Here is a 26,959-nt window from a genome sequence, read left to right as displayed (position 1 = left end):
AATCTCTGCCATCAAATTAGTCTTTCAATTAAAGTGCGGAAATTATAACCAGGGCCATTCGTCCACTGCCAACATACGATTCTGACGTATTAAATAACAGGTCTCCTTCATATCTTGAAAACAAAATGTTTATACATAAAAAAAAAGTTTAATAAAATTACAAGGCGCAACCTTAACCTGTGATATAAGATATGTGCACATACTCTGCGAAAAAAAGATTATCACAATTTCCTCCTATCTTTTAAAATAAGAATTATAAATATCATTTTGTAATGATAAAATGTGTAACACGAAATTGCATGAAAAGTGGTTTTTCTTTATTTTAAAAAAGACAAAAACAAATTTTTTATTTATTTTTATTGAAGGTAGAATTGCTCGTTTGCAATACAAAGTGGGACAAATTTCTTTTTATTACAACCATTATATATTCCACTTGTTCTAGGAGGACAAACGCCAGAAGTGGATTGAGATTTTTTCATCAAGATAATGTTGAATCTTTTAATAAATTTATTATTGATGTATATAGAATTAATACACATCTAATTATAAGGGTAAAAAAGTAATTTTTATATATATAATTTATATAATAAATAAATATATTCTACTATACTACATAAATTCCAAAACCACTATAAATATAAAAAATATAATCTTTTAAAGTCAATTACTATTTATTGATTTGACCTTTAATACGTATAAAAAGCTCTCTCTCAAATTGATATTGATTTCATCTGGTAAGCAATCGTGTCATGAGCAAAATGTCTGTTTCATCCTTTCATTAAAATAACAATCACATCAAATATGTATATGTTAATGCAAATACAAAAATTATGTTATTTATTTTATTAAGAAAAAAAATCAATTTTCCACTCTCAGTGGAGCGCATAGCCCAAGCGGAGTGGTCACTGCTTCACGTAAGCACCTTACAGACTATTGGCTCTCCACGCGCTCAACCTACCAGAGTATAACATGTGTCCACTAAACCCCGCGTCCTATTTTTTCTTCATGACTAAGCTTAAAATGGGACCCACAGGGATGATGTAAGCCCATGCACCCTTTCTAAAAAGCCAAGCGCTGCCCCACCACCAGAAGTGCCGCCTGACTCAAAAGCTACCCCCTTCAGTAAATGACCAAAATGCCCACATGTGGGTCACACCAAACTGCCCACAGGTTTCCCAATAAATACCACTCTCCTGTCCTTCGATTCTTCCCTTTTCCCCTCCTCTCCTCTCCTTCCCTATTATAACGGTTTTCCGGCCATGTTGTCCGCTTTCCCGGTCGGTTTTCCCTCCGACTCCTTCCTCGGAAACCCCTTTCCCCCTTTTGAAAGCTGTTTTCCTCCCTGGGACTCCTATCAAACTTCTTTTGTCTTTCCACCTCCCCCCAAAGAAGAAGAACCGGTTGCCTTCAGCCCACAACCTTCTCAAGAACCGGTCAGTTCCAACTCCGGTTCAGACACATCAAACCCAGCACCCGTCACCCCGAATTCCGGTTCCACTGAACCGAATCGGAACAACTCTAAAAACTTAAGCTCCGGTTCGGACCGTAGTAGTTCTAAGAAAGTAAACCCCCGTTCCGACGGTACTAGCAGTCGCTTAGGCCCCGTCATAGACGAACGAAAGCGTAGGCGCATGATATCGAACCGAGAGTCCGCGCGGCGGTCCCGCATGCGGAAACAGAGACACCTGGAGAACCTGAGGAACCAAGCGAACAGGTTTAAAGTGGGGAACAGGGAAGTAATGAACCGGCTGCGGCTGGTGGTGCATCAAACCCAATTGATCCAGGCGGAAAACGAACGCCTCCGGTCGGAGGCGGTGGTGCTCCGACAAAGACTATGGGACATACGGCAAGTGCTACTCGTACGGCAGCTTCAGCAGCATATGAATCCCTCTGCATGGCCATTAATTAATAACGTGGAAGCTGGACAACCTCTGCCCCACTCTCTAATTACTTAATAAATAATTACTAAAAAATAAAACATGCATGAACGTGAGATATCACTCTCTCTCTCTCTCGATCAGTCTTTCTTCTCTCTCTTTGGGTGTCAACTAAATTAAAGATAGGTAGTATAGGGACGTAATAGCAGAAAAGTAAGGTGGGTGTGAATTTTGGGCGACAATTGATTTTGGTTTTGTCAAAACCAGACTAGTGATGATTAATCATTTTGTAATTAAAGAGTCTTAAAGTTTGGCCTTTTTTTTATTTAATTATTTCCAAGTCATTATTTAGCGCGCTCTCTCTCTCTCTATATATATATATCGTAATATTAACATTTGCATCATGCAGGCTTTCTTCAATTTTCCCACTATACAATTTTTCTTTCTATATTTTTTTAAAATTATTCGATATATATAAGGTACGTTCAGAATAGATCAAACAACAAAAGCGCACTTAAATTTATATATATAGTGAGTGGATGGGAGCGATTGAGCGAATGTCGTTACTGGTTAATGCAAGTGGTGGAATACAGTTAATAAAAGCAAGCACGCTTACTGAGTATTAATTTAAAGCACTAATAGAAATCGTCAACAATCCAACGCGTACACGCGGAATGAGACTAGTAATCAGGACAAAGTTACAGACAAAGAAATATTAAAGCTTAAGAAGGCATTTTCCGGGGTCGGATCCTACCGGCACTAAGATTATTTCTTATTTGTATATATGTTTATAAACCCATCTGTAAGATACATTACAAGCCCTCTGAATTGTGCAACTATAAGAATATTCTGCCTAAATCTACACCAAATCTCCAATCATTTAAAAGGTCGCAACTATGATACAATTAAATGATCACTGCTCTGGCAATATTGTAATATTGGTCCCCTACAATGGGTCATTTTAATTTTATGAGATTTTATTTTTTTACTTGAAACTCTGCTAAAATTTACACCGTTAGTGAAAAAAAGTCCAACAAATTCAGTCATTTTTTAACCCTCCCCATTAGAAATTAAAGGTATAACCCATGTGATCTTCACATGGCTGCTAGTTATTGATTATTTTTACTAGAAAAATTCATTACTTGATCTTCATGTGCATGCAATGACAAGTAAAATTAATAGTGACATCAATAAAAAGAATTTATAACTCCTAAATCATCTTGAAATCCTTTTGAAAAACTCCATCCAATCTTTTTTTGCATAAAACACTTGAAACCCTCGATAAAAGATGAAGATTTCTAGAGAATTTCTATAGGATAAGCAGACAATTTAGGGTTTGTGTACTTCTTTTACTATTGGATTAATGCTAGGTTTGTTTTGTTAATTCCAGTCCACTGAGCCAGAAATTGGAAAAACCATAGCGTGGGACAAAGAATCAATCAGAGACGGCGAATATGAGCACTTTGGCGAACAAGCAAGACCAGAGATTTCAAAGTATCCAAACCCACTTTTTTTCTTTTTTTCTTTAATGAATTCCACTGGTTTTTAATCAAGTACAAATGAATTAGCAGCTTTTGTCTTTTTAATGTTAAAGTCAGACGAATGACTTTATAAATTTTAAAAAAAAAATTAGACGCCCGCAAACACGTATACCAATTAACTCTCTAACAAAAGGGCACAGGAAAAAAAAAAAACCAAAAAAAAATCAAGTAATAATTTTACTATTGTTAATAATTATATATTTAGTAATAAAATATTTATTTTATGAGCTTTATAATTTTAATGTTGACTATTATTTTATAAAGTTGTTATTAGAAAGATTTAGTGAGAACAATTTGTAAGTTGTTACAAAAATAATTAGTGACATATATATACAGTAATAATAAATAATTATTGTCGCTATATCATTAAGTTGTTATTGTGAATATCTCATAGTTTACCTACACAGATAATTTTGTGTACAGTTTTGTCACTAATAATCATATAATGATATGATTTTATTTAATATATATTTTAAGTGATAAATTTAAAATTATCATTGGATATTATATTATTAATATTATTGATATGGCTTGTGATGTCTCAATTGATGTCACATTATATGAGATATTATCCGCTTTAAAATCATATGAGCCTCATGGTTATGTCACAAAATTAAAAAAGTGTCTAGCAAGGAAGAAGAGGTTTTGGAGCTTATAAGTCGGTTAAGCTCCTTGTCTACAACCTAACGTAGGATGTTTGTCTACTATTAGCTACTAAACAAGGGACTTGCGACGAGAATATGGCCTCGTTCCCAGAAAAAATGTCAAATCATGTAGCTTGCGAGGCAATTGGTGCCCCTTTATGTGAAATATTATCCGTTTTGGCTTCATATGAGCCTCATGAATTTTGATGAAAAAGTGCCTCTTTGGAAAAAAAATACCTTGAAACTTATAAATTGCTCAAATTTTTAATTTACAATCAATATAGAATAGTTACCTACATCAATTATATTTTATTGTAGTGACCATAATACTATACTTCCATTTTTAATAACTTTAATTAACTAATGATTATGTTAAGCTACGCTAAATGGTCAACGGCTTCTGCCTTCTGTATTAGTGGGCAACTAAATAAAAGTACTTATGGATAGGTCATATACATGAACCTGGAATGTACAAACACTTCTAAAAATTATTTGATGCAGTGCTTAATATGTGTCAGATATAGATACCGCTCGTGACGTCTCCGAAAATTAATAAAGAAAAAAGAACATAGCATCGGACACATTTTGAACATGTCTCGATATTTTTTTTTATAATTTTCAAAACTATCTTTAAGAAAAAAATGAATTTTAGGTTTAATAAAAAAAAGAAAAAAAATTAAATCATTCCTCTTAAAATAAAAATATTATGATGAAATTACTAAAAAAATGGAGAGATGTTCACGATAATTTAACTAATTTAAATTATTAGAAATTTTTTATTGTATTTTTTTAAAATAAACTAATTATGTATATTTTTGAAGCCACATCTGATTAATGTAGATGTAAGACATGCTTATTTTATGTTTTATCTTAATATTTTTCATATTGCATATTTTAATTTTATGAAAAATTAAGAATATATATAATAAAAACGTATTATATTACCCGTGTCAGTGTTGTGTCGTTTTCTAATATTTTTATATTTTTTATGTCATCGTGTCCGTGTCTATGCATCATAGACATGAACCCTCTATCAATATTTTCTGACGAATTATATATATATATATATTTATAATTAACCGCATTTGATTCTCATCTGCAATACAATAATTTGTTACATATAATTAGAAAAAAGGGTTAAAATACAATTTTATCTCCTATGTTAATGAAAAAATACAAAAAAAAAAAAAAAACCCTATGAAAAGATAAAGTGCAATTTACCCCCTTATAACACTAAATACAATTTTTTCATAAAGATTTTTCCGCACTTTTCTATTAATACGAGAAGGTAAAATGTATTAACCCTTAAAAAAGAGTATATCTACAATTTAAATCCTGATAACTAATTCTTTTTCTATATTCCGACTTAGATTACTAGACTGCACCATCTTTGGAATAAAGGGATTATTAAAGATGCCCTCATACATAGTTTTATATATACTAGCTATTCAACCACACTTGATATCGTTATACAATTTAAATTTTTATTATTTTTATTTAATTATATGAAATAAGAAATAAAATAAATAATTGATTAATTGATATTTTTTTAAAACAAATTTCCTTAGTTTGGAATGTACATGAATAAAATATCACTGATATAAGAAATAATCATTTTGTTTTTGAATAAATATGCATTTATTAACAAAAAATGCTCGTCGCACTTTATATTTTATTTCTCAATTTTCCATATATTTTATTTAAGATAATATGTCACTATGATAACTTGTCAATCAAAGCAGACAAACAATACCCGGTAGGTAGAATGATTAAATCATCAATTATTGCAGAATAATGTGTTAAGGTTTGTTTGGGCGGTCCGCTGTCTTGACGTCCGGAGAGAGTTTGGTATTGACAGCTACCCTTAACACATCTTTAATTATTCCTATTCAGCTCTTAATTATATGATCTTCTTTTTCACTCGCTTTCTACTCTTTGATTTAGACTCACAAAATCCTGAGGACTAAAGCTGCACTGACAGTGTGTCTTTCCTTTTCTTCGAATTTAAATTATAAAAAAAAGACTCGACAGTTATGATTTTTCGTGTATCAGAATCCTAAGTAGCTAACTAGGTACAAAATTCATACTATATATAAATTAAAAGGCATGCATACATGTCCCAATACGAATCAGGTATATATATATATATTTGATTATGTTACTGATACCACGTAATTCAGACTATTTAATATTTTTAAATCCGTAAAAAGAAAATGTCATGTACAGATATGAGATTTCCATAAGTAACAAATTAAGCATCATGAATTCCGTATAATTCCTTTCAAATAGTTAATGATTGGATTCAATTGCTTAAATTTTAGAAAACTCTATAGTTGCAGAAACTCATCAAAACCACTAATCAAACCTATCGGATTATATTCAATTCTGGAAATTATAACCAACATTAAATTTGGTCTAACTTGATGAATCAATTTTATGACAAGTGCAATACACCTGTAGTGTTGTTAGTATATAGTTTCGGAAAAAGTAAATTACAACGACCTCCTATAGGGTTTGGTATAATTACGAATACTCCATCATTGTTTGAAAAGTTACTGAATCCCCCTAATTTTAACTGTCACCTAACAATCAGTCCAATCCGTTAGGTGTCCATCCATTTTTTATGGTGAACTGACTGTGAACTGAAAATTATACTTTGATTTTATTTTTTTTAAAAAAATATCGAGTAAGTGGATATTTTTTTATAATCTTTAAAATTTTTTCATCCATCCCGTTTGATTTTTTTATAAGTTTCTAATTAAAAAAGATAAAAAAAAATATATACAGTAAGAGCAAAGTTGATAATTTCATACTTTCATCCAAAAATTAAATAATTTCATCAAATATCAGAGGGTATTTATAATTTTTCAAACAACAAAGAGGTAATTGTAATTATGCACAATATATATAGTACATTTACTTCGTAACTGATTTAGTTCGGTGAAACGTGATTTTTTGGTAAGCATTTTCGACAATTCCCAACTCCTAACTAAACATAGTCCGACGTACTCTACATATATATACCAGTGCCTATCTTCACCACTCTACTTCACGTTATCACACATGTACTTACTCTGAGCTCTTAACAAACGATCTGCGGCTGTATCTCTCCTTAGGAATAGGAGGAAACTTGGACAGCTTCACCAAATGATCACTCTCAACATTACAAGACTCCTTGCACGAAAACAGACTACTCTTGCTATAACTATTCCTCTTGGACTCATTGCCTTTCTGCCTTAATCCCTCGCTTCGTCTGTCGTTGGTAACACTTTTCGTGCAAGACTTTAAGGCTGCAATGAACGGATCATCATGCAACCAAGAGACCTTGCCGGAGTAGCTCCTTCGTGGGGGTTGAGACGTGCATGGAGGCGGTGGAATACTGATGGAGCTGCTGAAATTATCAGGCACAGGCTGCATGATTTGGAGAGCATTTAAGCTCATGATATCTGAGGAGGACTTTTGGTGGTTGAATTTGGGAACTCCAGGCTTTTCTTCCCACGAAAACGGCACGGACCCGTGCGAACGTATCTTTCGGTGGCTCATTGCTCGTCAGCATATATATATATATATATATAGTGTCTGCTAACGAATTTTTATGACATTATGAATGATGGAACTAGGACGGCGGCAATGTGCGTGTCTGATCAGTTGTGCTATATATTTTCAGTTAATTGAGAGAGAAATGGACATGAAGTTGAGAAGAAAGGTGGAGTACCTGTGATGTCTTTGCAAGTGAAGAGAATGTTCAAATAGGATCATCTAGTCAGAAAGTTGTATATACATTGGTAATAATACATTGACAATGAGACATATAGATGAATTTTTAACAGCTTTATTGTAAATATATTTGGTGGATGACTGAGGGTTGGTGAAATGGATGCTGTCCCAGATGTTCTAAAAGGGAAATTTCATCATTTTACATGAGAAACTAAACTTAGGTTGGAATGAGTTAATATGTCGAGGTCGGGAGTGGAGCACATAATTAGGACAAAAGTGAGTATATTATTAGGAAGAGAAATATTGTCATGTATATGTGATTAATTACTGCCAGTAAATTAAAATTATGATTGAGTTTCAAGACATAGAGTTTTTTTCAGGTCTTCTACATAATTGGAACCCTGAATCGAGACAAAATATTGGAATTGATGATGAAAAATTATTATGCTAGTCGTCCTTAGCGTTTTAGTTATGTCAATTATGGAAAGACAGAGAAATGACAACAATGATTTGGATTGTGATTTAAGAAAAGAATAATGTTGATGATGAGTGGTGAAACACGAAAGAGAAAGCAGGGAGAGAGTTAGTACTTGCAATGTTTTGGGTTAATTTAGCTCAAAATCTGGACATGATTGATGGAACACCACCCGCCAAGTTCTTTTTTTTTTTTTTTTTTCTTTAGATAATATATATTATTTTAAATCCATAGACATATTACTATTATAACATTTAATCCATCAATATTTTTAAATCAAATAATAAATTTAAATTAAACAAAACAACACTATATTACTACTAAAATTAATATATATTAAAATACTTATATTTATACGACTCAAATTCACAACCTCTTAATTGTAAAACCTAAACCTCCCAACCTACCAAAGTTGACACCCAGAACTAGTTGTTTTAATAACTTGTTTACAACACAATAAAGTATTTTAGTCGCACTGACGAGACATCTGTTTAGGTAAGGACAATCATTTCTATTCTTTTCTAATGGATACAACAAATGTATAGGATTATTAAAGTGGAAATTACGAGAATTTTTAGTTAAATTGAGTCTAATCAAACTTGAACTAATACAATTGATATAAGTTTCAAAAGGATTGACCATTCATATGATTAGTATATTGACTCAATTTGATCAAGTTTGATTTGACAACATAAATGCTGAATAACAATAGCGGGCTTTAAAATACAACGGGCCACAATTGAACCTTGGGCTCAAAATAAATTTGGGCCCAAAGCAAACCGTGAGGCGCGGTCCAAAATAAAGCTAACCCTAAACCTAAATTCAGGACAAGAAAACCTCCGCAGCTCTACGCTGAAATGGAACAGGAGTTTTCAGCATTTCTCCCATACAGATTCATTACAGATGATGATGTCTGCTAATTCTGCCAAAAACCATTTCTACAGTTTCTCAGTATTTTTACATTATCGGTTAAGATGTTATGAGAAGAAGGCGATGAAGACATCAATCATTTCTCGATGCTGAGTTACGGACCTTTCATTTTGATGACATTTATGCGTGTCTGAGCCTCCTCATTGCATTCTTACCCTCATGTTTTTGTTTTTTTTTTTCTTTTGATTTTTCGTTTTCTTTCTCTTTAATTTTCGGCTTTTGTAGAAGGAGGGGAAGCTGCGATGATTATAAGTTATAATTCCTCGTTCTGAATGCTAAAGGCATGAGAGACTCTGTTTAACACCCATAGAATCTGAGCAATCCCCCTGCTTTTTCAACTTTGACCTCCGGCTGATTCCCTGCAACTTGAGGATTTTCAGTCGGAGCCTGCTGTCGATAGTTGATTTTCTGGTTTTTATCTCCGTCGCATAAATCATTGGTATCTTTGTTATGTCTGTTTGGGCACGTTTTGCATTTTGGTCAGAGACTCGATTGCTTCCGAGGAAGTTGTGAGTTAATGTTGTTTCTTTCACAAAAATGGATCACCGTCGGAGCTTCGAAACAGCTTATAATAGAGCTCTCAAGAGTTGTTGTAAAAAGGCAATTTTGGTATCTAACTTCTCAACATTATCAGAATTATGCCATCAAACCTGCCGTAGTTCTGATGGTGTGTGGAAGGAAGGAATCTTTGTGCAAGAAGAATCCTTTGATAATTTTTTGTTTTTCTTTTAAAAAAAATGTGGTTTTGAAATATTTTTAAGATGTTACATAATAGGGTAATTTAGAATGATTTTTTTTACGATTTGACATAATTATTTTAAAATTTATGAATACTTGTTGATTTTAGTGTTTGTTTTGGAAGATCCTATTAGTTTTTCTTAGATTTTTATTTATTTATTGTGTGAATAAATATTATAGTTGAACTTATTTTTGTGATGATAATATGGATGGCAAGAAAAGGGTTTTAGCCGCTTAAATAATAAAATCATAAAACTCTAGTTTTTGTTTTTTAAATAAAATATAAGGTAATATTATCTCGATTTTTCAATTTGTCTATACAATTAAATAATAGTTATCATTAAAATGTTCATTAGCTATATGAATGTATTTATTTCAATTACTTTAAAAGTTAGAATAACGTATATCATTTTAAATTTTTGTCTTAATTTTTATCCAATGAATAAGTGTTGGCAAGCACATAAATAAACTTAGTCACGCGCGCTTTATTAATTATCACATGATTACTGTGGTGAAGAAATATCTGTGTGTAATTGACTATTATCTATTGATCTTACCACATGGAAGAAATTAGGAATGACAATTAGACAGGTTTTGCATCCGAGACCTGCCTAGTCTAATTTTTACAAAATCTAAAAACCCGTCCTGATCCGCTCTGGGACCAATGAAATTCTAATTCAAATTTAATTTAGTCATATTTAAATTAATTAAATGATAAGTTCGTGTGATTGATATCAATTATACTTATTTTTTGATTGGTTGGATTCAACCAAATTACAGTAAAACCTCTATAAATTAATACTCTATAAATTAATAAACTCTCTAAAATAATAAAATCCTCCGGTCCCGACTTGGGCCTTTGTAAAAAATCATCAAATTCGATAAGATAATAAAATAATAATTTTTCAGAAAATTCCTTTATAAATATTAGGTCCCATTAAAACTCTAAATTAATAATTCATAATTATTACAATTATAAATATTATGATAATTTACTAAAATATGAAATCTATAATGCTTTACGCATTTGATCATTCATGGATGATTTTGCAATGCCTTTTAGATGAGAAGACATGGTTGGGTGTTATTAATTATTTTATTATCATATTGAGATTTATGTAGTATATGTTTCATTCATCATGCATGAATATATTTAATTGGTTATAATAGTTATTTAAGTGCAACGAATTAATGTAAACATATAAGTAATTCCAATGAATTGATACATGTGTCTATGGATATAATAGTTAATTGCTGCATGAATATAATCAATGAAACATATATGAATTTATTTATTTTCAATACATATGTACTAAATTTGCTGAATTTAAAAAGTCTCTCTTTTAATTAATAAAATATTAATTTATCGATAAATTAATATCTCTCTAAATTAATAAAATTTCATGGTCCCAAGATTATTAATTTATAGAGGTTTTACTGTATATAAAAATTTTGTTTAGAACCACCCCCACCTAGACGTGCGAGGCTTATATTATCTTTTCATTTTACATATCCACAACACGTGAGTACAATTCAACTAATACGATGATCTCATCTTTACCATTCTTTGACAAGAATTGAGTTAAAAAAGGGGGTAATGGTTCCTGCGCGGAGTTTAACAAGATTCTACAAGGAATTAAAACAGTGGGTTTTTAAGTACAGAAACGAAAACTGAAGGTCAAACATCCTCCATAAATCAAAAGTCTATTTCTTGGCAGTGTTGTCATATATGTATGGCTATGGCGAGTTCAAATTTTATGACAAGTGGAGGGTGATGGCAAGTTCAATGTAATGAATCTAACTTCCCATATCCATATCCATATCTGCATATGAGTTGGGGCAGGAAACTCTAGCTGGAGAAGGCCGGCTAGATTGCGAGTATAATATGCTTGTCATCTAATTGACAAGCGGCATTATAAATACAACACCACTTTCAACGTGATTTGTTCAAGCGTTGGTAATTAAGTGTGACCAAATTTAGTTCGGATAACAATCTTCCGTAGCGAGGGAGCTACTGTGCATTTTATGGTACTGGGGCAGCTGCTGTAAGAAACTAAAATTACACATGGACGGATACATATATCCTCGAGTCGAGATGGCAGTTAAAAGATTAAAGGATAATGGAATACAACAAAGAAAGTCACAAAGCAGTAATAGGTTCAGCCCTTGTTCGAAGATGAGAAGAAGATCAAAGAAAACACAGAATTCAATTTAACACAATAAAACATCAGGAAAACCTCTTTCTATTACCTCCTTAGTCACCTCTGCAATTGTTTTGTCAGCTCTAAGTTTTCTGCTTAGCTTTGTCGCTTCTGCCGAATCACCTACAGAGATGGAATAGCCGCAGAACTTACAAGCGCCGAACCGAGCAAATCACTGCAAAGAGTAGCATTTTCAGGCGCCTTCTTGTTGTCACCGCTGGGTGGACTGCTTCCAGAACTGCTGTTAGAAAGAGAAACAAAGGTGGTTTTCTGCAGAACGCCGGTGGGAGAAGAACCCAACTCAGGGCTGCTCTTCCAGGCTTTCACAGATGAGAAGCTCTCGCCCACTCCTGCAACGGTAGTCGTGCTGGTCAACACCTCTCCTAATGGCCCGCCCATCGAGTTCCCCCACGCAACTGGCAACCATGATGGTTGCTTTTGAAGTGGTTCGCCAAGATCATGACTCACGCCCAGGCTCATATGAATCGGGTCAAGCTCGTGAGATAGCCTTAGCGTCGACATTGTAGATTTCTCTTGTGCAGGAGAACTAGAGGATGATGAAAAATCTTGTGTCACAGGGATTGACATAGAGAGCTGGGTCCAGTCTGATTTCAGCTCTTCCGACCAGGGGCCTGAGCTACAATCACCCTGATCCTTTGGCCAATCATCAATAAAGTGGTGAACTGGATGTTGATTGTTTGCTTCTTTGACATCGAACCGCAAGAAAGAACCGGAGTTATTAGCATTCATGTAGGAGATTCTTTCGGAAGGGTTCAGAAGGGAATCTGAGGAGACAAGTCCAAACTCCGAGTGAGATGATTCTTCAAATGGCAAGTGTGGCTTTTGGATCGAGAATGGCGCATCTTTAGACTTCAGATTGATTGGTGGAGGGATCAAGGAGAGGCCTTGAAATCCTTGTGATCTGCAATACAATCAATGTCGTTTAGACAAAAAAGAAACAGAAGAAAGACAGAAGTAAAATTAACTGTGTTAATTTACATGTGTGCACCTATGTGCGAATACATTCCCACGCTTTTGTACCTAATACTCGCTAAAAGCCAACACTACTAGTATTTTACATAGATAACGACGACTGAACAAGTCTCAGCTTTAATTGCTAAAAGTAGTTGCCGTCGCGAAATCATACCAAATGAGGGTCCACTTCAAAATAAAGAGAAGAACAGTACTGAACGCATATTCGTGAATTTGTCTTTAAAAAATTAACTGATAATATGCGGGGAAATTGAAAAAAACTGAGATATGCAGTAGATCATTCACCTGCTAGCAAGATGATCAGTAGAAGCACTGGCAGTACTTGGCTGCACAGAAGCAAATTGATGCTGCATTGCACTAAGGCTGTTGGATGTGCTGCTGCTGGAAATCACTGATGCTGAAGAGGAAGAAGCAATCGGTGCCACCTTTGAAGTAGTGGATCCAGAGACAGCATGGCCAGTGTGGCCTTCCACAGGCTTTCTTGAACGGTGACGGCCCCTATTGATGTGCCTTTCACAGTATTTCTGATCAGGAACGGCATCTCTCGAGCAACGCCACTTCTTTCCATCTGTCCTCCTACACCTACCTGGCTCAGGATCATTACTGCTGGAGAAACCTAGATGGAAAGGACCCCACCCCACTGCATACCCAAAGCGAAAAGAAAAACAAATAAGAAATAGAGAACAGCTAACATGTCAAAAGCTCAAAAACCATGCAACAAGCCATAAGTGAACAATTTTTTCTTTATGGAAATATCAGAGAACTTGTCGGAAATATGTACAACAAAAAGGAAATCAATATAAACAGCAAGAAAGAACGATTATCATAATTAAATTACAAACTAAATATTCCAATGGTGGATCACAATCAGGTAAATCAAAGAAGCTTACAAAAATTGGAGGCATATGATCCAGGTGATCCATATGAGTAGAGGGATCTCTTGAGAGGCAGAAGTAAGTTGGAAGGAACAGGTACATTGGCCACAATGTGTTTATAGATCAAAGCCTGATGCTCCAATTCCATCCATTGGGAGGGAGTAAATGGCCCTCTCACTCTGGCAAAAGCCCCACTTACGCCTCCACTTAGCCCGCCGCCTGAAGTAAAAGCAAAGAAAGACGGGAGTTGGACATTTCTCTTTAAACATAAACTCCAGTGTATATCAGAAAAGATAGAGATCAAAAGTATACATGCATATAGATACACATGTGCACTTCATACTAAAGATACCTGGTAAATCAGATAAAACACGAGGCCGATTGGAAGGAATTAGACCAACGCCTCATATGGAAAGCAAAAGTGAGAAATAAAAAGCTACCACTGCTTGTTATTGTGTTAGTGGTGGCATATGATGCCCACAATAACTCATTTTCCTGTGCAGCATTTAGCAACACAGAGAACATAAATACCAAATCTTTTAATTCTCATTCATTCATTTGTTCACAGTACTTGCTACCAAGAACTGAAAACCTATTCTTTTTCTTGACAAGACTCAGAAAATTCTTAATCAGTTGTGCACGAAAACACCCTCTACCCGACAACCCAGTACAAGGAGATAACGCCACGCACAAACTAGAACAGATAGTCCCCATCTTTATGGCAATGCAAATAAGTACCATCATCACATTGCACAACCAAATCTCAAAGTAATAGTTAAGAACAGGACTTCTTGAAAACAACATCACCATCTTCTGAAAAACCCATTAACAAATTGAATTGAAAATTCACATTTTCAACAAAACAAAAAAGAAAAAGGCCGAAAGGAGAAGCGTATAGGGCAAAGAAAAGAAAACAAAGAGAAAAAGATAAACTTCCTTCAACGATAAAGCAAGTATTTTTATATCAACACATATACCTCCAGTTCTGGCATGATGCTGCTCCTCTGGGCAAATAGAAAATGCTATACTTTTGCTGGAACCACCACCAGTTCCATCAGTGGGGAGTTGCTCAGAAGAGGAAAAAGAAAGCATCTTCTGGCCATCATCCAGCGTTGGTGGCCACAGATTGGATCTCCCAAAAGCAGCAAAACTCTCAGTAGGCTTCTTGGAAGAGAAATCAACTTCACCAGGCCTCGGCATTTTGGGTAGCCTCCAGTTGTCGTCGGGAAGCCCAGATCTTTGGTGCTTGAGATTCACAGATCCATGACCCTTTTCATCTCTGGGCTCAGCTGAACCCAGACTAGGTGCTTTAGGAGAGGTTTGCTTGTGGCTCACCACCCCAAAATCCATTTCTCATGTAAAGCCAACAAGTTTATAGCAGTAGTAACCCCACACAAGAGCATGAGTTCATTTCAAGCAACTTTCTAGCAATGAAAAAATATCAAGACAGAGAGAGAGAGAGAAAAGGCGCAGCTTAAGGAAGAGTTCAGTTCACCGATAATTTTTCCTTTTCTATTTTATTTGTATGTGAAGTTGAGGAGAAGCAAGTAGCAAGCATACCAAGATTGGTACTTGGAAAACAAAAAAGTGATAAATACTTGAATTAATAATGAATGCCTCAGAGAGAGAGAGAGAGAGACAAAGTAGTTCAACGGAAGACCATGGCATCATCTCTCCTCCTCCTCATCTCGGACATACCATGTTTAGGCCAAATTTTATCTAGTTAAGAAAACACCAATTTACTAAAATCTCCTTAATCGATGTGATGAAAGTGGGATGATGACAAAAACATGGGGCCCCCAATATTGGACTTAGAACATCAATTGATCAGCCCAAAATGGCAAATTTTGTGTTTCTTAAACCCACTCTTAATTTATGTTGGAGATTATTAATTTAGGAAACTTAACCACATCTTCATCACTCCACTCCACAACAAATCCAATGTCTCTGATTTTGATGCTCCACACTTGTTTGTATGTTTATTTTTCAAAAAAGATCATTTCTTTAGTTTATAAAACATTACATTTTATTTCAAAAACAACTTTTTTAGTTGTTTGGATAAAAAAAAATTATGGTACTTATGAAAATGTTGGTATTAAATAATTTTATAATTACCATAATAAAATTGAATATTTTTTTTAAATTTAGAGATAAGCCATAACTCTTTTCTTTTAAAAAAAAAAAGAGTTTATCAGTTTGTATTATCGTATCTTTAGAGTTTATAATTTTATTATTCAAAATAATTCACAATGCTTTAAAAGATATTAATAAAAAACTTATAAGCTTCCTGGGTCGCTTTGGAATATCGCTATTAGTCTCTATATATCCTGTAAATTAGGAGACATAGTCTTTGATCTCAATCGTGTCACTTTGCTAAGTCATGACAGTAACATACACTTTTAATTAGAAACCTTGTGAACTTAGGTTTGATCCAGATCACACGTGTAATAATTACTTTGTTCACTAAAAACTTTGCTATATTAAGATATTTTTAAAAAAATATAAACAAGTAAATCACTGTTAAAATAAACAGACACTTGATGTGTCTCCAAAATTATTAGATTCGTTTAAATTATATTTATATGTAAAAATCTAAATCAATTTATATCAGTATTGATTCTTCATATACATATTTATAAATCAAAAAATCATAAAAATCACACCGAAAAATATCTGGTTATAATTCATTGATGCCTAAGTTAGTACCGTCATATATAAGAAATATCAAAGGTCGTAAAATAGAGTAGGCAGCAAAAATTGCTTGGTCAACATGTTGAGTGAAGAATGTATAACTGTATTTATAAACTTTTATATATGTATAAATCTCAAGTGAACCATAAATCTAAAAATAATTGGACAGTCAACTTAAGTCCATACCCAAATTTAAGTCAAGTTGGAGCCTAGTAAGAATGACACGAATAAAAATTCCTGATTCTTGAATCTTGGCTTGTTTTTATATTAATAAAAGAATTAGGGACATTTGGTGTGTTTATAATTTTCCGATGGTAGTCCCAATATTTACACTCATATTAATAAAATTCAAACTCTCGATCTATTTTATTATAAGATCTCAACATTATGAGTTTAATAAGGTAGCTCGGGATGATTAAGCTTAATCCGTACGAGTTGCTATTTTGGATTATAAATTCTAAAGCAAATCCGAAAGTTGTTGAAACATTGCCTTAGGTTTGGCACATTAGTGAGTACTTTTGCCCATCTCCACTCAGACTGACGGGCAGTGTGTGAAATTGTGTGCATATGTTCCGCCCACGGGATTGGTCAACAATGCATAACAACCTTTTCCGACAACCACACTTGGATCCTCATTCAATTACGATTATCTTATACATTATGCAATAGTTCAAAATGCATGTTTTGGACAAGTTGTCACGAGAAATTTCTCCAATGATTAGCGTTGCACAATAATTGAATTCAATCCAATGCAAAATTAGATGTTTGACGTGAATGTGTGAAAGCATCAATCAAGGCTCAGACAATACACTCCAGGTTACAAAGAGTGCGCAATCTAAATGCGGTTCCATAGAGGTTGGTTGGATCTAACTAGAGTTTTTTGTTTTAGTGAATCGATTATATTTGCTTTGTAAATTTTAATTATGAACAATTAATCAATATGCACTAATTAGTTAATCGATGATTACTATTGAAATTTTTCAATACCCATAAATTGACGGGAGTGAAATCCATGACTTTTTGATCATGGGGTTTCAAAGTAACTAACTAAGCTACGCTTTGTTGGTTCCTAATTGCTTGTAAACATGATTAAGAGTGTGCAATCTATGTTATTGTTTTAAGTGAATTTTGTGTTCTGAGCTAGTAGATTCATGATTTGATTATGATAATTGATTATGATCCGTTTTATATTTTGATAGGATTTCAGTGATATGTTTATCTTTTTAGTGATAGTTATTGGTTCAAACCTGAGGATTACAATGATAAGAAACTTCATTGATTACTCTTACTGCTATGGTAAAAAAATGATGAAAACCTTCGGACCAATCAATAATTAACTATTTACATTTAATAAATAATAGGAATAATTACATTCCACTCCCTTGAAGTTTAGTGTAACTACATGTAAATTTCTTGCATCTAGCACCCCTGGGGATTGTTCCGTCTAACAAATAAGTTCACCCGTTAGTCAAAATTCACCGTATTAACAAAAAAAATCTATATTAACCCCTAATTGACTTATTACAGGTCAGATAAATCTTTTTATAACTAAATTATCCTCATACGTCTTCACGCGTTAATGCATGTGAGGAGTTATATTTTCTCTGCCATAATAGTAGTTTATTTCGAAAAAAAATATTTGACCTGCAATAAGTCAGTAATTAGTCAATTGATGGTAAATATCAATTTTTATTAATTTTTTTTTGTTAATATCAATAAATTCATTTAATTTTAACTAGAAGATTGACTTATTTGTTACGCAAAAGCAAATTTCGGTGGTATTAGATGTAGTTTTCCAAATTATAAAGTTTATGTATAATTACATCAAATCTTAAAGAAGGGGTGTAACTATCCCTAAATAATAATACAAGGATCAAACCAGAGTAGGTCATCTCAGCAACCTCCCATTAATTTAATCCAAAGACAAGCACACTAAAATATTTACTTTATGGAAAATAGTAACATTAAATGGAAAAAGAATAGTAAAAAAATAAAAAATAATTCAATGGAAGATATATAATAATATAACGTGATTCATATTATTTATTTTTTATATTTTAATTTTATATAATAAAAAGAAAAAAAAGGAGAAGATGTAAATGATTTGGAGTAAGCTTTGGAAAAAGCCAAGAGAAGTGGTTGGGATATGAATCGGGATTGTAAAGGACAAGAGGGAGATTGGGCGCAGTGACAAACAGCCACCTTCCTCCCCTCCCAACCCCCCATCCTCCACAACGCCTTTCCACCATGCTCAGAACCAAAACTTTTATCCAAATCACATTTAATTGAATTCTCCACACTTTTTATGTGATGGATTATTTTTTACAAAAATAAATTACACACTGAATACATACAATTGTTGAGTATTAATTCAAATTTGATCAGATCCGATCTAAATCATAATTTTCCATAATAGTTGTAGAAAGAATCGGGGACGGTGCTCTTTGCAATTTATTTACTCCATTTTTTTGTCAATACACTATCTATAGTAGCACACGATATTTGTGCTCTTTTAATAAATATATGATTAGAAGCGGATCAAGTGATTAGCATGAAAAAATGGATAATAAATATGACAATATATTCACAGTTAAAAAATGATATAAACCCTTTGAAATAAATAAATATTTTAAAATTCAATGCCTTAGTATTACAAACCACCAATTGTGACCATGGAATGATTTTTTGGTTCACACTAGTTGGGACGCAATCCCTACATATATATATAATAAATAATATTTCAAAAATTAAAATATATTATAAATAAGAATAAAATATATAAACTATCACATCACATTTCACAAAAATAAAGAAATAAATAAAATAACACGGGTATTATTAACACAATAAAAAAATTAATATAGCGATATTACAAATCACAATTTATGAGTGAGTTTTTTTTTTTTTTGTTTTTATAAGAGTAATAAGAATTACATGTAATTGATGGAGTTGAAATAAGTTTGTTTGGTGTTCACTCAAATAACATTGTTAAGTTGCTTCCACTTCCGCTCTTCTTTCCCCGCACTTAAGAAATGCTTTTTTTATTTCCCAATAGGAAAGAGGAGTTAATCCATCCGTGGAACTGAAGGGGTAGTAACGTAATTTCGTGAGTGGCACGACCTTAGCTTCCTTCCTTCCGTCAGTCTAAAGTTCGTAGTAGGAGTAGATCTTCTGCGGGAGGGGTACAGCTCATACCCACGTGACCTAATCATAAATATTAGGAAAGTAACCCCACCTCCCATTTTTCTTTCATTTCCATCTCTATCCCCTATTCTTTTCTATTTTCCTTAAGCCTCCCTTCGTTTTAGGGAAATATGCGATTTAGGATATGAAAAATATGAAAAAAAAAATAGAATTATTCTCTGTCTTTTCAAAAATAAAATAAAATTTCATCTTATTTAAACTATTGATATAAGAAAATTTAAATAATTTTCTAAAAAATATGGAATAATTTACTACTTTTTTTTATATAAATAAATAGGGACAAAACCGTCTTTCATCAATTAACTCTATTTTAGAAGTGATTTTTCTCAAAGCATTATCCAATTTAGTTTTTATATTTTTTTTACGAATACTACTCACTTTTTTAATTCTGCTACAACTTCTGACTTTTACTACAAAAATCACTTATTTAAAAACACAAGTTTTTGCAATCACTCCCATAAATCTAAGATCAACTGCTCGTAAACTTTGTAAAAAATGCTTTAGTTACTCTTTATTGTTCACATCCAATATTATGATGGATAAGCTATTATATAGTTCAAACTCGTGAATTAAAAATACTAATTTTGAACATTTAAATTTAAAAATTAGATTTGAGACATTCATGATACCAGAGAAATTGAAATGCACACAATCTTATTAAAATCTATTTATAAGAAAAATAAAAATAAAAAAGAATGTATAGAATAATGTTCGAGTTTAGTTAGAAAAAACATATAAAGAAAGAAACAAAACAAGATGTATATAAGACTTCTCTTGAGTTTAATTTTATTTTTGTCCAAAATAGGGTGAAAATGACAATATATTTGGTAAAAAAATAAAAATAAATTAAAAAAGAGTGCTTTTTATTTTTATTTACTCAAATTATCTAAAATTGCTTTTTCCTTCCCCCTCTAACAGCACTGCACATTATCATTCTTTATATGGTATTTTCGGTACTAACAAAGACGTTCACGTTTGAATTCAAAGTCTTTGTTTAGTAAAAAAAAAAAAACAAAGCTAGTTCAATTTAAGATAATGATATATAAAAAAAATAGTAATGTCCTTGTTTGATACGTATTTTTCATTTTTTAATAATTTTAATTTATTTTTAACTTTTTTTTCAAGTACAAATGAAAAGAAAATACTATTTTCTTTCTATTTTTTCTTTAATTTTGTACTAAATTGGAGAATTTTTTAAATTTATTTTTCTTCCAATCGTACCAAACAATTTAAAGAAAAAATCATTATTTTTCCCCTTTCCACTTCCTCTTTCCTCCCATTGGACCAAATGAAGCCTTTAAGTAACAAGAGTAAGTAAAAATTAAAATCAGAAAAGCAAAATAATTGATTGAATTTTTGTAATTTTCTAAAATAATTCCTCTTTATGTTTATTTTATTAAAATAAAACTTAATCTATGCAAGCACCAATCCCAACATCCACAAATCAAATTGGATGCATGATTATTGGACAGTATACGATGAAAAAAATAAAATAAAATCATGTAATTATAAAAATAACGTTGAACAATCTCTATATTTGAATACTAATTAATTTATGCTACACTCCATACTTTATTTATTAACTATATAGATGACGATTACATATTCCTTATTTTTTCATAATATAGCAAATGTAGCTCTAACTTTGAAATTTATACAAATATTTGGTTCTCCTGTTATATTTCACCATTTGACAGGTGTTTTCTGAATAATATATTAATCGTTTGGATACGCGAAACCAAATTGGGCTGGAATCTGGGCTTCAAACCTTTAATCAAACTCCCGAAATTCTGAACTGGGCTCTGTCATTTTCTCCGGCCCATCATCCTCTCCAGTTGAAGAAACATCTTGCTCTTGGAAGAACCTTATTCCACTTCAAATTTAATGTGTTCTCCAATTTTACTAAATAAAACAGTTATATATTTTTTTGGGTGTTTATATATACTATGTGTTTTAACTTAATCAAGTTCTCTTGCTATTATCTGCATGACTACAGTTTTATAACTGTACTATTTATCGGGCGTTTTGTCGTCTTCAGTTTGTCCATTAAAATTATGTTTTAAATTTCATTTCATAGAGAAGTAGTCGTTACAGCATCTTATAAGTTCATAAATTTACTTTATCGAAATATTTTAAAAATATATTTTTGAAATAAAATATAATATGTTTATAAGATATAGATTGATGGAAGTTGTCATTTTCAAAATATTCTGATTAGAAGGGAGGGATTGGTTCCATTGCATGTAATAGATGATGATATATGTATGTGGGAAATGAATAATTAAGTAAAGAGGTGAATGAATAATGTGTATATTAGGAGAGAGACATGAAAGGCAAAGGAATTTGGAATTTTGTGTGAAAGTAAAAGGGGCAATCCCACCCCCACCCAGCAGCTACTATTTGCAGTTGAATTCAATGCTTTTCTGCCATGATTTTGCTCTTTTCTTATTTTGTCACGTCCTTGTTTCAGGGCTACATGCATATGGACCCTCCCTAGGATTGTTGGTATTTTCGTCATTGCCTTGGGATATGCCTTCTTCCTCATACCCCCTACATCAAATTCTACTACCCCTTTCTATTATTACAATAACTCACTTCATCATCAATATTCATTGTAGTTATAAAATTTGAGTGGCTTATAAATCTTGAAATTTAAAATAAACGGTATTGAAATCATCATAATAAAATAAATGGCCTCACAAACAAATTTTATAAAAGCACCCGTGTCTTATAAAAAATATAAAAAATTACAAGATGAAAAACCCGCATAAAAAAACTAAAAGAATAAAGAAAAGAATGCATGCATGGATATAATAAATAAGGTCTGTCCAGTTAGGGGAAATTACAAAGATTTGGAAATAGAGAGGTAGGAATGGGATGGCCAAACGGGCTTCATTCCTCTCTCTCTATAGAGAGAGAGAGAGAGAGAATCTTGTAGTGAATATGACATGACACTCATGCTCTAGACTAAGACATTTCAGACAGAGAGAGAGAGAGAGAGAGAGAGAGAGAGAGAGAGAGAGAGATTAATTAGAAATATTGGCATGAGAGTTTTAAATAAAGCAAAAACTTTAATAGGTAGGAGGAGGTGCAGCATGATGGGGTAAGGATTAAGGCGCCCGTTTCTCTCTCACACAGACTGAGTTGAAGAAAAGGGAAAAGAACTCAAAGAGCTTTTGGTCTCATAAAAAGAGCAGGATACAACAGAGGTGTGTAGTCATTCTCACTTAGGTTGCTATCTGCAATCTACTTTTATTCACAGTTGACTCCCTCTCCTGTTTCCCCCCATTGCTCCTCTCATTTTCTGCTCATATCCCATAATTCCATCACCTCCTCCATAGGTCAAACCATTACTTCTTCATCTTTACATTAATTTACCTTCCTCATCTTCTCCTAATTAATATAACTATATTACATTTACAATACCCTAAGACGTTACTCTTTTGTACGTGTGAAAAATTAATGGATACGTTGTGCTTCTTGCCTAGCCTCCTTGTACTCAGGTTGTGTTTGATATGTGCAACCTACATTTCCCTAACACCCTCAATCACCAAAGAGACTCGGTTTTGATGCTTAAATTAGTGCAAATTTGATAAAATTTTGTTACCTTACTTATGATGTCAATACTGACAAGAGTTCTGTTGATATTCAATCCACCTCATATATGTTTTTTTTTATTAATTATTCAAATACATTTTAAAATATAGGACATATAATCCAAAAACATTTGGGGACTGTCTTATCAAAATATTTAATGTTGTCGTAAAGGATCCCTGCATGAGGGGGGGTAGGGACTAGAACAGGCCTCCTCCTACCCCTCCAAGCTTTTGATATTTTATTCTGTCCACCTGATAATTTATTGCACTTCTTATGATCAAAATATCTTAGGCCCACTTATATGCTATCTGAGTTTGTAATAATATTTGTTGATTTATTTATTTGTCATCACATAGTTACTAGCTGCCATGCACATACACACGGATAGGGCTGACACAATTATAACATACATAATTTACATCCTATGTTAGTGGTCCAAGTTCAACATTATAACATTCATAATATTGATTTGAAATTCTTGTCTAAACATATTTAGATGAGCTATGTGGTTAGTGTTTACTTTTTTGACAATAACTAAATTAGTTAAAGGTAAGTGCCTGACCGACACATATGTCATAATAATTCATAACGAGTTTATAGGATACCACTTCTACTTTCCGTTAAAAAAACGAAAATACAATTGCTTGCAATTTTGAAAATTTAGAACATGGTTCAATACGTTTTATGGAAAAATGGTTTAAACGTCTTTACTATTATAAAAGAAAACTCTTTGATTGTATTAATTTTTTATTGCTCCAATTTATCCTTCAATTCATTCTATTTTATTTTAAAAAAGTTATCCATAGTAGTAATTTAAATATTTTTTAATTTTTTTTTCTTTCAACCGCTACTCCATATGTCTCAACCCCCTACTTTATATTTTCTCTCACATTTTTCATATTTTTTTCTCACCCATAAACTTTCATATTTTTAATAAATTCATAAGTTATAATTTATTTTTTTGTCTCTCACCTTCGCATACATTTATTTCTTATCACAATTTTTATATGCTTACGAGAATCGCGTGCAACAATTACTAGTTGTTAAATAAAAAAATTATCAAAATACGGTGGTTTGAAAAGCATTAATTTTTCTTTTTTCTTTTTTTAAGTAGAACCACTCGCAAAATAGCGGTTCTGGGACAAAAACATTCTAACAGAAAACCCAAAAAATAAAAAGTTAAAAAAAAAAAAAAAAACCTTAAAGAGCGTGAGACACGCGGAACCGCCAACTTGTCTCCTAAAGTCTCCAAACTTAATTACCCCCCGGCACAAACACTAAATAGCCAAAACAATGAGTAAATTACATAAAAGCCCTTGTCTTTTAACTTTTTAAGTGGCATATTTGAGGGATTAAAGTGATATTTACCCTTCGTAAAAGATTACAAACTTCATTTAAAGGGTGTAAAATATTCAAATACCCTCGTTCTTTCAAATAGTTATAGCAAACCAATTTGAATCTTCAGCCTTGATTCGTAGCAGAAGATGATTTATACTTCGAATTGTTCGAGTAGAACTCATCCATGTGGCACTCGGTATCTTTTCAGGGCTAATTTGGCTTCCAAGCGTGCAGCCCTGATAAGTCTCCTTGCTCTTTCTTAGGCTTTCAAGGCACTTTCGCTCAACGAGCTTCAGTCGGGGATAGGGGCCGAGAGCTTTAGCGCCTTAGGTTGCCAGTAACCTTAAATCCTTCTCGGGCTTCCTCTCGCTTTGGGATTCTCTGTGGATTTGGATTTTTTGTGGCATTACTGTTATTAATTAATAATTAAATATTTAATATGAATTAAAAATAAAAAATTTATTCTTATCTATACTATTATAAAAGAAATTATTTGCCGTACCAATTTTTAAATATCTAAATTTACCCTTTAATTCTTTTTTTTTTATTTAAAAAAATTGATCAAAATACCAATTTTAATATTTTTTTAATAATTATATAATTACATTTTTTCCTCTCAACCCACTACTCTATGTTTTTCTCTCACTTTCTTCATATTTTCTTTTTCACCCACATGCTTTCATATTTTTAATAATCTATAATTATAATTCATTTTTTCTCTCTCACCTTCTCCATATCTTTTTATTCATAAACTTTTATATTTTTAAAAGATTTTCAATTATAATTTATTTTTTCTTTCTCAAAGTACCCCACATTTTTTAATCTCACATAATTTTAGTAATTTATCTGCATCTCACATAATAATTTATTTTTATATGCTCATGGGTAACGCGTATAGTAAAAATTTATTTATTAAAAAGAAACCATGTAAAAACTTTATTGGAGGTTCGACAATCTGCTAGGAGAACTGCTTCCTGATTAAGCGGTTCTCCTTGCTCCTGCGTTTTTGTTTTAAATTTGTTTATTTTTGCAAAACTGCTGTTTCAATAAGCGATTTTGATAAAAAATCTGATCTTTTCAAACTACGATATTTTGATAATTTTTCTTTTTCTTATAATAATTAAATTATTTTTCCACATTTTATATACAAGAAATCTCAATACACATATATACATTAATTTTACTAAAAATACAAAAAAAAAAATACATACATTACAAATACATATACGTAAATAGTAAATAAATTGATTCCATAATGATAATTTAACTGGGATTAAGACATAATTATCCCTATATACATATATATATTTTTTTCAGAAGGTAATATATTCTCAAAATAGTTACAGCCATAAAATGTGTGCTACATCATCAGCATGGAAGGCTAACGGCGTTTTGCTGTCATGGAAAAAACAGTAAATTTTTCTAGTTCGAGTCTGGGGTGGGGGTTAAATTGGAGATACCGGGAAATTTAACCCAAATTAACAAAGGAAGGTGAAAATGAAAGCAGAGCAATCCTGTTCAGATGTTATATATGGAAATCAGAAAATGATCATTTACCCTCAAACGTATATCCTAATAATTTCATTTTTCGTGTGTAAAGTAATTATTATTTTTTTAGTAAACATATATATGCACCATATATATTTACTGACGACATGTACGTCGCTCTAAAATTACATATATTTGTCGTCTAATAACGAATTGTTTTACATAACGCTACAAGAATGGTCAAAATTGAGGGATCCTTGCTTGCTTGCTTGCTTTTCATAGTCTTCTCAATCACAATATTACCAAAAATCTCATCAATTTTATGATTGGAGTACCTCATTTCTTCTTCTTTTTTAACTTATCTTTTTTCGCTTCATTAAAAATGTTAGATAAATAAATTTAGAAAGATGTATTTGAGCATGCAATAAAACATAAATGTTGTAGGTTTTAGGGGAATACTCTGATTGAGGTGAGGTAACGTGAGGATTTGAGTTGAAATGGAAGAGGTGTATGTAAATGAAAAAAGTGTTGAACAATTGAGGAATAATAAATGGGAGGGTGGGTGGAAGGAAGTATACAAGAATTGAGAGGGGAGGCAACACAATGTACAAAAGTTATTAAGATTTGGGAACTGCTGAATAACCAGATTT

At 32.3% G+C, this 26,959-nt stretch overlaps 2 protein-coding genes and 2 non-coding genes across 4 annotated transcripts; 3 read left to right on the top strand and 1 right to left on the bottom strand.

Annotated features, from left to right (window-relative positions):
* The first annotated feature begins 1,238 nt into the window (after window positions 1–1,238).
* Window positions 1,239–2,224, top strand: LOC105177843 (uncharacterized). Its single transcript, XM_020698904.2, has one exon. The coding sequence runs from the start codon at window positions 1,260–1,262 to the stop codon at window positions 1,953–1,955; it is 696 nt and encodes a 231-aa protein (XP_020554563.1). The 5' UTR covers window positions 1,239–1,259; the 3' UTR covers window positions 1,956–2,224.
* A 7,018-nt stretch (window positions 2,225–9,242) lies between these two features.
* LOC148787007 (small nucleolar RNA snoR126) lies at window positions 9,243–9,323 on the top strand. Its single transcript, XR_016067615.1, has one exon. It is a non-coding gene; the product is annotated as a small nucleolar RNA snoR126 (small nucleolar RNA).
* A 94-nt stretch (window positions 9,324–9,417) lies between these two features.
* Window positions 9,418–9,506, top strand: LOC148787006 (small nucleolar RNA snoR8a). Its single transcript, XR_016067618.1, has one exon. It is a non-coding gene; the product is annotated as a small nucleolar RNA snoR8a (small nucleolar RNA).
* Window positions 9,507–12,018: 2,512 nt separating this feature from the next.
* On the bottom strand, window positions 12,019–15,691 carry LOC105177844 (growth-regulating factor 1). The gene is made up of 4 exons (XM_011101109.3): window positions 14,969–15,691; window positions 14,007–14,210; window positions 13,402–13,756; window positions 12,019–13,045 (listed from the first exon to the last, which is right to left on the bottom strand). The coding sequence occupies exons 1-4, from the start codon at window positions 15,339–15,341 to the stop codon at window positions 12,247–12,249; spliced, it is 1,731 nt and encodes a 576-aa protein (XP_011099411.2). The 5' UTR covers window positions 15,342–15,691; the 3' UTR covers window positions 12,019–12,246.
* Between the last annotated feature and the right edge of the window lie 11,268 nt (window positions 15,692–26,959).

Source organism: Sesamum indicum, linkage group LG9 (genome assembly GCF_026168435.1).
Source record: "Sesamum indicum cultivar Baizhima isolate 11 linkage group LG9, ASM2616843v1, whole genome shotgun sequence".
Taxonomy (NCBI): Eukaryota; Viridiplantae; Streptophyta; class Magnoliopsida; order Lamiales; family Pedaliaceae; genus Sesamum; species Sesamum indicum.
This window is presented reverse-complemented; position numbering and strand designations above follow the sequence as displayed.